This window comes from Nelumbo nucifera, chromosome 1 (assembly GCF_055504915.1).
Source record: "Nelumbo nucifera cultivar China Antique chromosome 1, China Antique-T2T, whole genome shotgun sequence".
In the NCBI taxonomy this organism is placed as follows: Eukaryota; Viridiplantae; Streptophyta; class Magnoliopsida; order Proteales; family Nelumbonaceae; genus Nelumbo; species Nelumbo nucifera.
Genome location: NC_142649.1, coordinates 176,252,761 through 176,267,571, shown reverse-complemented (window position 1 = coordinate 176,267,571; position 14,811 = coordinate 176,252,761). Strand labels below are relative to the sequence as shown.

Here is a 14,811-nt window from a genome sequence, read left to right as displayed (position 1 = left end):
TCAAAGATCGTGTGACGTCCGCGCGTAAACCGCACGCGATCCACCAGAGCAGCCTGGACCTCGAGACAAAATCCACTCGTCACGTCATGAACTCCCCGCAATAGGTCAAGACCCCTAGCCAAGAGACACGTGGACGTGACCCGACATATATGATGAAGGGGAATTTGGCCCGACCCCATAACCAAGAGACACGTGGATGTGACCCGGCATATATGACAACTCGACATGATCAGATCGACATGTGGACATGACTCAACACGGGTGACAGCTCAGCATAAATCAGCTCGCTACGAAGCAAGCTCGGATGCACTAACACCCTGAACTAAAGTCACCTCGGGCTAAGATCGTCCCAATACCAGATTACGACCAGGATAACGGAACCAAGTTCGCCACAGGTCAAGCCCGGGTAGGTGACTCACCCCGGACTCGAAGGCACTTCAGCATTCATGACAAGGGTAGACTGAGCACGAGCTCGAGAAGCTCGTTACCAATAAACTCGCTATCAGGCAGCTCACCTACCATTCGAGCCTCTGCTTGGCAACCTCGAGGAACACACCTTCGTACTTTGTATCCCATCAGGACTGTACTTGTAACGGTAACATTAGCTCACCAACTCCCTATTCTGACGGGAAGCGATAGTGTTACCATTCGGTGGCATTTCATCCACCTAACGCGCCGCATCAGGTCCCATTACTGCAGGGATCCAGTGACCGTTCCACCTACCCACCTGGGCTATAGTATATAGAGACACCGCCCCCCAGGGGCGAGGGTACGTTCTATTATCTATTGATTTGTGTGTAATCTTTGCTCTCTAGCTCTCTCACGGTTATCATCTTCAAGCTCTCTACTATCACAGTGTTCTAACTTAACCATCGGAGTATCCTCGCCGGGTGAGCCACCCCGGGATCTCTAACTCTTCTCTTTTAGGAACCTAGTCCTCGTCGTTGCTAGCCGCCACATCAGCATCCGACAGGGAGATGCTGGATTACGCCACATCATAAGGTATTTGAAACTTTTCTTAGTTTAGGAGTGAGCATGGGTCAATTCGATTTGGTTCGAAAGTAGAATCTGAAACCTACCCTGTAAGCGTCAGCTCCAAGTTTTTGGAACTAAAGCTTTTCCTATCAAGATTTGTTTTAGCTTTGGTGCTCTTAGAGTTGGTTCCAAGGTCTACCCAAGGAACCAAAAGAGTGGAACCTGTTCTTAATTCATTCCATAACATTAAGAGTCAAATTAGATAGCTATTGATGAGGGCAGATTTGGCCCTCCAATGACATTGTGACACCTGGCACCTCATGACAACTAAGTGCAGCCTCTTGACAACTAGGCAGCTCGCCACAGGCAGCTTGCCACAGGCTTCTCGCCACTCGGCAGCTTGCCACTCAGCAGCTCACCATAGGCAACTCACCCTCATGTAGCCTGGAACCTCAGAACAACTAGGTGACACTCGGGACCACTTTGGCAACAACTTGCCTTTGCTAAGTTGATAGTGTCCCACTGGGCATGGCCTGGCACAGGCGCGGCCTGACACGGGCGCGGCCTGGCACAGGCGCGTTCTGGCGCAAGCGTGACCTGGTGGCCTGACCCTGGCGCGACCTGGCCTTGGCACGAGCTGGCAGCCTGGCCCTGACGCGAGCTGGCAGCCTAGCACAAGCGCAACCTGGTGGCCTAGCCATGGCGCGACCTGGCCTTGGCACGAGCTGGCAGCCTGGCCCTGGCACAAGCTGGTGACTTGGCACAGGCGCGACCTGGCGGCCTGGCCCACGCTCCAATCTAACAACCCCAAGGAGGTCACCACCTTACCCCGCATTTTACGGGATTGTGACCTGTAACGGCTATATTAGCTCACCCACTCCCCGACTTAGGCGAAAATGGGCAACCTTACCAGTTGGTGGCTTTATCCCCACCTAACACGAAGGCAGGTCCCATCACAGCGGGAATCCAGGAACTGCTCCACCAAACCTGCGAGGACTCCAGTATATAAAGACCTCACCCCTCAGGGGCAAAGGTATGCTAAAAGAGGGGTAATCCCTGCTCTCTAGCTCTCTCATTCTCTTATATCATTTTCAGCTCGCTACTAAGTGCTGACTTAGCCATCGGAGTGACCTCGCCGGGTTTGATTTAGTTTTCGCAGGTTCCTTAGCTCCCGCCGCCTACAAAGATGAGCAGATCATCGCCAGCAAGGAGTAGCCAGTTTAGCTCCCGTTGTTGCTGGTAGCTAGATCATCTCCTGCAGGGAGAAGCTGGGTTGCGCTACGCTAGGGAGCTCCACTTCAGTCCCCGAGTCACAGGCCACTTGGGAGCAGACAAGCTGACGAGGTACTTAGCCAAAAAATTGATACGTGACCAGAAAATGTGACATAAATTGGTGTCGTCTGTGGGAACACGCTACAAAAACTAAGTTCTCATCCTACAAAAAGCTAAGTCCTCTTCTCCTAGAAAGCTAAGTCCTCACCTTTTTAGAAACTGAAGCTCTCGCTTCATAGCTCTAAGGCGCCCACTTGGCGGCCAGGCACGGCCTGCGCACGGCCTGGCAGCCTGGCACATGCACCGACCTGACGCGACTCGGCATGGGCGCCAACCTGGCGGCCTGGCCCAGGTGCGAACTGACGAACTGATAAAATACTTCCTCATCGCTGAAGACCCATTTGCCTCTTCGGCATGAGCAAAGTTCTAGAGTGGACTATGAGTCGCTCCTAAAGCCTAAGGGCCACAATACTGCTCAAGACCCAGTTGCCTCTTCGGCATGGGCAAAGTTCAGGAGTGGACTATGAGTCACTCCCAAAGCCTAAGGGCCACAATACTACTCAAGACCCAGTTGCCTCTTCGGCATGGGCAAAGTTCAGGAGTGGGCTATGAGTCGCTCCCAAAGCCTAAGGGCCACAATACTGCTTAAGACCCAATTGCCTCTTCGGCATGGGCAAAGTTCAGGAGTGGACTATGAGTCGCTCCCAAAGCCTAAGGGCCACGATACTGCATAAGACTAGTCGCTTCTTCGGCTTGGGCAAAGTTCCGGAGTGGACCACAAGTCGCTCCCAGAGCCTAAGGGCTACAGTACCGAACTAGAAGAGACCTCAGCACCTTACAGGCAGCTCGCTTCCAAGTAGCTCCTAGAGCCTAAGAGACTGAATCAGCGCTTACGAGCTCGTCGAATTACGGGCCAAAAGAAGAAATCCACTCCCTTCGTCGAGTTACTTTCAGCTCGGGGGTGGGGGGCAAATGATGAGGGCGGATTTGGCCCTCCAATGACATTGTGACACCTGGCACCTCATGACAACTAAGTGCAGCCTCTTGACAACTAGGCAGCTCACCACCAGGAAGCTCGCCACAGGCAGGTCACTACAGGCAGCTCGCCACAAGCAGCTCTCCCTCATGTAGCCTGTAACCTTAGAACAACTAGGTGACACCCAGGACCACTTTGGCAACAACTTGCCTTTGCTAAGTTGATAATGTCCCATTAGGCGTAGCCTGGCACAAGCGCGGCTTGGCACGGGTGTGACCTGGCACAAGCGCGGCCTGACACCGGCGCGGCCTGGCGTAGGCGTGACCTGGTGGCCTGAACCTGGCGCAACCTGGCTTTGGCATGAGTTGGCAGCCTGGCCCTGACGTGAGCTGGCGGCCTGGCACAGGCGCGACCTGGTGGCCTGGCCCTGGCGCGACCTGGCCTTGGCACGAGCTGGCAGCCTAGCCCTAGCGCGACCTCGCGACCTGGCGGCCTGGCCCACGTGCCAACCTAACAATCCCAAGGAGCTCACCACCGTACCCCGCATTTTATGGGATTGTGACTTGTAACGTCTATATTAGCTCACCCACTCCCCGACTTAGGCGGAAATGGGTAACCTTACCAGTTGGTGGCTTTATCCCCACCTAACACGAAAGCAGGTCCCGTCACAGTGGGAATCCAGGAATTGTTCCACCAAACCCGTGTGGACTCCAGTATATAAAGACCCTACCCCCAGGGGCAAAAGTATGCTAAAAGAGGGGTAATCCCTATTCTCTAGCTCTCTCATTCTCTTATATCATTTTCAGCTCGCTACTAAGTGCTACCCTATAGTGTAGCCCATTAAATAAATAAATACATAAATAAATAAAACCTTTCGAGCTCATCAAGTGCAAAACTGACTAGGGTGGGCTTATTTTGCACAAAGAATCAATAATAAAAGACAAATTCCTGCATTGGATTCATAATGACACTTCTACTTAATATTTCCATGTATACACCACCCTTGGTGAATCTTGATAAATATTATCTCATTGGTAAGGGTGTTCGTGGTCCGACCCAATCTGGTTCAACCGTCTGGTCCGACCCGATTTTCAAAACAATGACAAATATAATTCACATGTCAAATTGAAACAAGTACCAGCTATTATTATATAAATTACAAATTAAAGAATTAAAACGAACAACAAACAACAAGAGTGTAGGAAATCATATAGAAACATGAATCGATGAGACATAGAGGAAAAGGTGAGATTCTAGGGTTTGAGAGTTTGAGTGTTAGAGAGAAGTTAATCATTTTTTTTTTTAATTTTCGCTGCAGATGTTGTTTGATTAAGGTGTTTGGTGATCAGGTTTCCAGTCATATTAGATTTATTAATAAGATTTATGGTCTAGACTGATTTTTAAAATTCAAAAACCAGACTGAGACCATAAAATCAAAATTTAAAAATTTTCTAGACTAATCTAAACCAGGCCCTTTTTAAGATCAACAAAACGCATCGAGATTTCTTACTTTTTTTATCCACTCTCTACCCGCCTGAATTGCAACTACACATCTCTATTATGAATTATGAGATGTGTGGTTGGTAGAGAATGGTTAAAAAAAGTGAGTAAAAAATCTGGGTTCCAACAAAATAAAACCATCAATTTCAGTTTGGTTCAGTTCGATTTAAGGGTTTGGACCGTATAATGAAGACCCTACTCATTGGTTATCACTTTGATACCGATTGATCGGTCTTCCCGCCTTCCCGGTATCATAAATCTGGACCCGAGGGAAAAGAATGGGACCCACTGTTAAGATCTTAAGATGACCAGATTCATGTAGCTTTTAATGGTACTTTTTCCACCGTCCAGATTCACTGTTACATTACAACTCGAAAGGACAAGGGCCGAAATTCGGAAGGTCTGGATTTAATAGTGGTGCCAACTAGATTCCAATCGGACAATAAGGAAAATGCCCATCTAAACGAGAAAACCCTAATTGAAAATCAAGTGACAAGTGCCCGCGACCGGGAGCGTTTAAAAATATTCCGTTAATGGCCCTTCTTGTCCCTACGCGCCGCACTTGACAACCATAGTTTCCTTTCATTCCACAAAATTTGAATTTCAAATTCCCCAACGGTCATTTCCTCGCCTGGTTTACTCACAACGTCTCTATCTTTCGCTCTACATAATCTCTCTCTTCCTTTCTCCTCCCTTCTCATCGAGAAGCTCTCCCGCTCCATCACCCATATCAATTTCTTCTCAATTACCAGCCCCTTCATCGGGATTTCAGTTTCTTCCCTTCATCGACGATGGATTTTCACAGCCTTACAAGGAAGGAGCTCCAAACTCTTTGCAAGAAGAATAAAATTCCGGCCAACATGACCAACGATGCCATGGCTGATGCTCTCAAGGCTCTCAAGAATGTAAGATACTTCTTTAATCCTATAAGCCAATTTACGTTTCTTTTAAGCAGAATCTTTCAAGTCACTGTCTCTTTATTGGTTTGATCTTTTCTCTCATCCTTCCGATGTTTATTTATCAGGTTGAAGGAATTGAAGATGTTATAGTACCGACTACTGTGTCTGAAAATCCACAATCGGCGGCAGAATCGCCACAAAAGACAGAGAATAGATCTCCGGATCTCCCTAAAACCTGCCGCAGAACTTCGACTCGCCGGAAACCCGTTAAAGATCTGGACGTTCTGATCGAGAATGAACCCCCGAGTTCTCTGCTTGGTACTCGCACTCTCCGGAGTACAAGAAGAAGAACCGTTCAAGAAAAGGAACAAGAGAAAGAAAACCCCAACATTTTAACCGAAAAACCAGCTGAAGATAACGTATCGGCAATACTACAAACACCCATTCCCCAAAATTCACGAAGAAGAACGACAGTCGTCGCTTCTCGCCAAAGGGTTAATACCCATATAAAAGAAGATAAAGGAGGAAAAGATGAGAAACAGGAGGAGAATCCTCCTTCTCGTGTTTACAATACGAGGCGATCTACAAGGTTGTCTGGGAAGAAGCTACTCGAATCGACTCAGAAGAAGGGAAGAGGGAAAAGAGAAGCCATTAAGATTTCCGCATTGTCGGAAGAAGAATCCCAAGAATCGGAGAAGAAAGAAATAGACGCATCTGAGAAATCTGATGCTTCTGAAATCGTCTTGCCCGGACGGTCACCCAAATCGATGTGCAATGCAAATGACGATGTCCAGGAAGACAGAGGTATGCTACTTTTTTTCATTCTTTTTGGGTATGTTAAAATCCAAAGTCCTCATCCTATTATTCAGAACGTGAATTTTGTTTGTTCACGTATGCAGGGTCTATTGATGATGTTGTTCTTGTTGCTACTGAATCTGTGCTTTTGGATGGGGTTTCGTTTAGTGAGTTTCCGGCAATCAAGGAACTTGATGTGTTGCCAGAAGCCAACAACCATGACATTTGTGAAAAAGACACGTATGCCGCTCAATCTGAGGATGCTGCTGCAAGTGATGAGTCTATTGTTGAAGTTTCCAGTGGAATCAAAGAGCAAGATGAATGCAATGCGGATGATTGCTGCCTTGAGGTTGTGCAAGACAGGAAGTTTGAACAAGTTCTGGAGAGCAATGGTTCTAATGTAGATGCGGTGGAAGACCACCAAAGCACGACCTGCGATTCGGGAAGTGAAGTTACTTCTCAAGATGATCCGGAAGTGTTCGATGAAATTATGTCTGAAGTTGCAATTGTAGAGTGCCAAAGTAATTTAGAGTATGAATATAGTGCAGAAGCAGAAGCGGATGGTAAAAACCCAAATATGACGGAGGTTCCAGCTCTTCTTGATGGCCAAGTATCCTGTCAATTACCTCTGGAATGCCGGAAAACTGGTTATGTTTCACAGGAGGAGCTAGGGTCTTTGTATTCTTGTCCTGCTAAGAGTCCAAAGGCCTTGGGCACCAAAGAATGCAATCAAAGCGATGATCAACCAATTCCAGAGCAGGAGAATGGAATTGATCAGTTGTCTGCAGAGGTTCCAATCAACATGCAATTTGAAATGGAATACTCTGTCCCTGATCAATTGCAGAAATGTGGTCCTGTTATTGAGCAAGAAAACGTCAAAGAAGAATTCTGTGGTGAAGTTTCAGTTGAAGAAAGTATAATGGAAATTAATTCTATCACAGGGCAATCTGAGACAAGCGATGGAATTCTGGAGTCGGGTTCTGGCGCTGATTCATTGCCACTTGATGGTCCAGATGATGTGGTATTGGAGGTTGAGAGAACTGTCATTTTGGTGGAAAAGAAAGCTGTCATCGATCAGTTTGATGGTGCTGACCATGAAAATCTGAAGGCAGAGAGTCCAATTGCTGAAGGTCTCTCGAGTTTGGAGCAGACTCCAATGTCCCATGAAGACATTTCAACCACAGGAAGCAGTATCCTTGAGGCTACTGTGACCAAGGTTCCAATCAGCTTTGCAGCACCTGATTCGGGTTCCAATCATCATCTCCCACTTCAAATTGAAGTGACACCGAAGAAGTCATCCAACATGAAGCCAAGAACGCCACTTCAAAGGACAATCAAAGTCTTGGAGGATGATGAAGAGAACATTGACAACAGTGCCAGAAAACTGGGTGTTGGCAGTGGAATTAGAAATGCCAAGCTGTTAACAGTTGTTGCAGAAGAGAAGGAGAACAAGAACAAAGGTGAGGAAATTGCACAAAAGGCACTGAAGGAAATCAGTCTAAGGCAACTGAGGAAGATGTTCAAAGAGAAGCTGCAGATTGAAGGGCCAAAAAACAACGACAATAACAAGGTGAGAAGATATTTCTTCTTTGAGGATTTGCTAATATTTTTAGGTACAGGATTACTGACAGTAGGGTGGCTCACATTGCTTTTTGGTGACTGCAGGAGCAGCAATTGGGAAGGACAAGAACAGCTCTGCAAGATCTGACAGGGAACCAGTTGGCTTCGGAAGGAAAAGAAAACTGAGATCACTTATGGGCTTGAGTTTGGTGTGGTTACAAGTTTTGGTTACTTGCAGTATGGTACTTGCAGTGATGGGGTTGAAACCTTGGTTTGCCCCACATATACCTTTTTCTTTTCAGTTTTCTTGGGTCGGTATGGTGCAAGCAGGGCCTGGCTTGGCAAATAAGATCAAGAGGAGTGTCAGTTGATGATTCTATATTCAAAAAGATTATACCAATAAATTGGATGTTCTTTGATATTTCACTAAATTGCTTCCCTGCTGAATTCTTAGGCGCTATTTAAATTCTTCAAAAGCTGTGATATTTAGAAGATGCTGAAAGCTTGCCACTCTATGTGTTTGAGTTCATGCTGCCACATAGGTGCCCCATCAGCAAAGGCATCATTATGCACATGCGCAAGTATCGATGTTTGCAAATAAGGGTGTCAATGGACCGGTTTTGGATTGGACCCCATCCTGTCCAAAATCAATTTAGATGGATTGGATGGACCAACAAGATATATTGGATTTGACTAATCCGGTCCAACATATTTATTAGATTGGATTGGACCTGGCCCATCCGTAACAAATTTATATTGGATAGGGTTGGATTTAAGCCAATATCTGGTTCATTGATATAAGATAAGAATATATGTGTTAATGAACGAAGTTTGGGTTGAAACCAATCTAAGTCAAAATAAATTTGAACAGATTAGATGGTCCAGACATTGAATTAGACCAGTCCAAATTGATCCAAAACATTCATTGGATTGGATTGGACCTGGTCCATTTATAATGGACTCACATTGGACTGGTTCGGATTGGACCAAATCCAGTCCAATTGACACCCCTGTTTGCAAAATATTGATTTCCGTGTGCCTCTCCCGTTTCAGAAAGCTTCATTTTGGAGCTTCCCCTAACGACATTTATTTGGCACCTTTGCTGATGTGGTGCCTAATGGCTCCTATGTATCATCAATGCCCTCATTAAAAGTGTTACACCTTTTATTGTGACTGAACTAGTTGGGCACTGGTGGTGGATGGGAACTGGATGTGTAGAATATAAGTGGAGTGACAAAGGTGTTGGGAACTTAGCTCACCTTTATGCCACTCCGGACTGCTACCCACTACTTGTTCCCATTTCCCACATCTATACCCACCGAACACTGCCTCCCTCCGTGTATTGGGAACATCTCCCTATCAATGAAAAGGGAGATATTCCCAATGTGCAACTGTTGTGTCCCATGGGTTGAGATGTGGGAACAGATAGTGGGTAGCAGATCTGAGCCCCCTTTATGCAACATGTTTATCTCACAAGGATTGTTTCTGTGCTGCAATGTTACAATGCCTACCTTCTCTTTTTTACCTTGGGATTCAAGACAGAGTGTGATGTTGCTACAGGTTATTGTGAAATATCCTTTAGTTTATTCCTAATTGCTAGAGTGTCCAGACAAAGGCCTAAAATTAAGAGAGCTGCAATAGCCTGCTAAGACATCACAGAAGAAACTGGCTGGGACAAGGAAATAAAATTAGAGCTGTCTTTTATATATAAATCACTAGATGGTCAAGAAATTCTTTATTTCTTTATTCTGTTTTATGACTTCTCTTTAACCAAGTCTGCTAAAATCATCCAAATACATGCATCTTGAAGCAGTGAATGCAGGAGTACTCTGACCTAAGATGAGAGCTGTCATTAGATAACTCACAACTCAACTCGTTTTTTATAAAAAAATAATTACTAGAAAATTGCAAAATAAAATCTATACAGCCACATAAAACGCCTAATCCATCTAAGTGAACACACTCAATCTTCATAGAGTGGCAAAATCTCTTCCATGTTTGTTGTGTTTATTATCTATGAGAAGAACATTCCATATTTTATGCTTTGTTTCTGATCTTAGCATTTGTGGGCCAGAATTCTTGCTTTTCTGAATTTTAGAAAGGATCCCCCCCCCCAATGAAATTAGAAGAAATACATGCCCCTGCATGCAAACCAATTTCAACCAAAATGAAGTAAAGCACTCTTCAAAGCCCATTACTTCTCTATTTCAATCTAGATTTGTTCTTTTTAATCCACAAATTCTTCAGCCTTCTTTCTCATCCCCTTGATTTTTTTTTAGGAGGAGGGATCTTGTTCTTGGACATTCATTGATGGTGGAAAGGTCTCTATATTACTTTAAATGCTATGTGGATTATTTAGTAAAAAGATGAAAGGGAATTGAAGAAACACTTAAACATACTATTGATGATTAGTTGGAGGAAAAGCCGATGAAGACAGACTTAACATGGAATATTAAGAGTGTCAAGATGTTCCAATAGAGCTATAAAAATTTCATCAAGCCAAATCTGGTCTTACTGAAATTGCTACTGAACAACTAAACTATTAAATACGTATTCAAGTTATCATGTCAATCAATGATCAAGTAAGACATGCTTATGGTTCTTAGATTTCAAACGACTACCAGTTTATAGTTGTCACTCAGACCAAATGTTAAGTCTCGTAGTTGAGATAGAAAAATAAATACGGCTTCTTATGTGGTTGGTACATAACAATACGACCAAAAGTAATGTTCTATAAGGCTAACAATGTTATATGGAACAGAGTTTTGGACAATAAAGAAATATGCTCAGAAGAGTATGTAGCTTGGATAAATATGATAAGATGGATTAGTGCCAAGATTATGAATGTCTGAACCAGTTAAGAACACATTTGGGAAGACATAGGAGTTATCCGATTAGTAACAAAATGAAGAAAGACAACTAAAGATGTCTCAGCATTGCACTAGTGAGAAAGACCGACTTGGTGCAAATAGAAGGCTTTAAAAAAGCTAGGGCAAGACAATAGCAGCATGAGTCAAGGTAGTTAGAAATGGCCTATAAATGTCCAATCTGATTTAGGACATGACTTCTTGATAGAGTACAATGGTCATATAAAGATGGTACATCTGACCCAAATTTTTACGGACGGGCATTGATGTATAGAATAGGTGTTGATGAATCAATTTTTTTGTGCCAAGTACCTGTCATTTGGTCTGAGCTGGGGGAGATTAGGTGTCAAGTTAACTGGGTTGAGCCGGACAGGTTAGGTGCCGAACTGACTAGGCCGAGCTAGGCAGGTTAGGTGACAAGCTGACTGGGCCGAGCTAGGCAGGTTAAGTGCCAAGCTGCCTATTAGGTGCCGAGTTGACCAGAGTACCGAGCTGACCAGAATGTCGAGCTGTCTATTAGGTGACGAGCTTCTCAGAGGGCCGAACTGCCTGGTAGTGAGCTGGATTGATTGCTGAGTTTCGTCGTTCTTTAGAGACCTGCAAGGAATCAATGTCAGAGGACCCGAGGTGGCTAACCCGGCGAAGTCACTCTGATGCTTAAGTCAGTACTCTCATAGTAGACTATGAGCTAAAAATCACAAAGTATGAAAGCTAGAATATATTTACTTGCCCCCCCAATGCCATTGGGGTTGGTGCCTTTATATATGCATTATTTGGATCCGAAGGTTCCAAACGCAACCTAAGTGTTTTAAAAAACCAATGTTATTTCACCTTATTAACATTTAAATATATTAAAAGGTCCCATTACCTAATAAATATCGTACCAATGACCTTGAAAATCAATATGTATCGTATGTTTCTATGATTTGAACCTTGACAGTGATTTTAGGTAAATTCTGGTTTTATGTAATTTGTTTTAATTATGATGTGAAAGATACTAGTTGCTTCTAATCATTTGGTTTCCAACACTCATACAAGCTCAACTGGGTCATTTCATAGGATATCTATATATATATATATATAAACAGGGTTTTAGAACGTGAATGGAACTCAATAAAAACTTGTGAATAGCCTCACACTTCATTAGGGGTGTTCACTATATAATTTAGACCACAAAATTGAGGGATGGCTCAGTTGGTATGTTAACTCCTTGGCTCCCAATATAAATGTGGATTCAATTCTTACATCCACGACTTGGGGGGTATGGTATCTATCACCAAATACCAAAAAAGAAAATGACTGCCAAACCAGATCAAACCAAATTGAAATTGGCAATTTGGTCTGGACCAGATTTAAGAATGCTTTGATTTGGTTTGGAAAATTTTTAAATTTCGATTTACAATTTAAGTCTATTTTTTAGAATGGCTTAAACCATATTAAACATTGGACCAAGTTATAATAAAACAGTTCAATTAATTTACTTGTTTGGTATGAAATTTTCTCCAAGCCAAATTGGATTGGACCATGAGACCATATACTTGACAATAAGGGTTGTATTTGGTTGCATGAATATCTCGTGAACAGGACTGTTTTGATCCCGTCCATGAGACATAAGAGTTATTTGGCTCACTATGGACAGTCTCCATCCATAATATATTGTGGGTAGGGACCATCCCTTTCCCAATACATTGTCCACAGGTAAAACTTGTGAATGGAGACCAGCCACCCCATCCATGATGGGACTTTTTTCTTTTTTTTGTAAACATCCATGATGGGACTATAGTCCCATTTTTCATAGTTATATTTTTAGTTTATTTTCCTTCTAAATTTATTTTATATGTATATTATTTTATTGTGGTAATTGTTTTAACATTGAACAATTTCCATTATTTTTTGTTAATGAAAAATATTTGAAGATAAAAAGTAATTGCTTTTAAATTATTTTTATTACCTTTTGTATTAATAGAAATGGTTTTTTATTATTATATAAATTCATATTCTATACATTTTTATTCTCTAATGTTTGGCATTTATTTGGCATATTCAATAATTACATATTGGTGTTTTATTTTATTCATTATTATTTTGTATTTTTTTAATTTATTATGGGCTTAAAATATAAGAGATTTTCACTTATGATCAATTGCATAGATAATCTCACAAGTTTTACCCAAAAGAAAAAAGTTGTATGTGAGATATATAAAATCAACATGGATGATCTGGTCTGTCCGTAATCCAGAACAATTACAATACATCAGACATCACTATTGTGCACCTACCAATTTTTCATCTACATTATAGAACACCCCAACATGAGTAAAAATTGAATGAGAGTATGGAATACTATCTCCTTTGCACTCTTTTGTAATAGATTTGGTAGTGCTATGCCAAGTTACAAACTCAAGATACCCATGAAGCCTAAAAAATAAGAGTGAAACGAATTTGGATTAAGTCCTCACAAAACTGTCCTAATGCCCTCTTCACGAGACCGGGTCTACTCCTCACACCTGGCACCTCACACGCACAACTTATCATGCATTGGGAGCATCTCCCGTATTTATTAATTATTATTCACGTGAGATGTTCTCAATGCATGGTGGATGTGCCTCTGAGGCACCCATTTGTGAGGAGCAGATCCCATCACCCTCTTCACAGCCTTTTGCAACCATACATTGGAACATACTTGTACTTTTTTAATCGTGAGAAGATATTCTCAATACATGGCTACAAAGGGGTTGTGAGTACAGCATGAAGACAGTGCTCACATCATTTGCACCAGCCCCTTGCAGCCTTGCATTGGAAATATCTCTCTATGAAATCAGATTTGATCCTTACAAGACCATGTTCACATCATTCACACAGCCCCTTCATAGGGAATATTTTTCTATGAAATTAGATTTGATCCTCACAAGACGGTGCTGACATAATCGGCACACTCCCTTACAGCCTTGCATGGGAATATCTCTCTATAAAAAACATTCAAGTATGGAGATATTCCCAATGCACGGCTGTAAAAGTCTGTCCGAACGGTATAATTTATAAACACGGTGTTGTGAGCCACTAAAGCCGATCTCTATGATAGGAACAGCAAGGGCTATGTTAATGCTGCCTTGTGTAAGGCCCAGGCCTGAGCAGACGACTCAGGTCGGTCTCGGTCTATGGGGAAGCGGAGCCATAACTTATAAGCGCCTATCGAGTACCGACGTGCTTTTGCAAGCGCAAGGTGAGGAGAGAGAGCGATACGACCCGTCTCGTCTCAATTAGAAGAATCCAAGGCGACACGACACGCACGCCAGGAGCCAGCGAGTCCAAAACCATCCGTCAAAAGAGGAAATAATGAATGAACCGAAATTTCTGAGCGAGGAAAATCAAGTAGAACTACGAATTTTCCCTTTTTATTCCACCCTCCCTTCCGGTCGTTGTGGGAGGGATTTCAAAATCCAATCCCTTCGAAGGGCTCTGAAGAATGCAACAGTGCCTCTGTCAGTCAGACCCAGATAGATGACTTCTCCTTGATTAGTAATTCCTCACTCACAGGTATGGATTTCTAGGGTTTTGTTTGTTCGTTTCCCCAAACCGATCCAAATAGATGGAACCCTGAAGTATTAACCCATGTTCTTGTCTGTAGCTTGAGAGATCTTCGACTAGCTGGTATTTTGTGGGTGTCATGATTGAAGGGGAATTAGGGTTTTGTACAGTGTTTTTTACCCCAGCTTGCTTCACAATTTTGGGGTTTATTTGGTGTATTTTTACCTCTTTCGTGTTGGCGTTTTTTTTTTTTTTTAAATCATTAGCTTTCGTGTGCTTGATTTTTGAAAAACCTTCAAAAAGTTACGATCGATTGAAAGCATGGAGTTCTGGAATTAAGAAAGAAATAAGAGATTAGGGGAATTTTGGGTTATTGGATTGGTTTGGGGATGGCCGATGCGGGAAATGAAGACCAAAACAGGAGAATGGATTTGAATTT

The 14,811-nt window shown here is 43.1% G+C and overlaps 1 protein-coding gene across 1 annotated transcript; it reads left to right on the top strand.

Moving 5' to 3' along the window:
* The first annotated feature begins 5,405 nt into the window (after positions 1 to 5,405).
* On the top strand, positions 5,406 to 8,798 carry LOC104587273 (uncharacterized). Its single transcript, XM_010244817.2, has 4 exons — positions 5,406 to 5,628; positions 5,748 to 6,426; positions 6,522 to 7,987; positions 8,083 to 8,798. Exons 1-4 carry the CDS (start codon positions 5,515 to 5,517, stop codon positions 8,161 to 8,163), a joined length of 2,340 nt encoding a protein of 779 aa, XP_010243119.1. The 5' UTR covers positions 5,406 to 5,514; the 3' UTR covers positions 8,164 to 8,798.
* Positions 8,799 to 14,811: the final 6,013 nt, after the last annotated feature.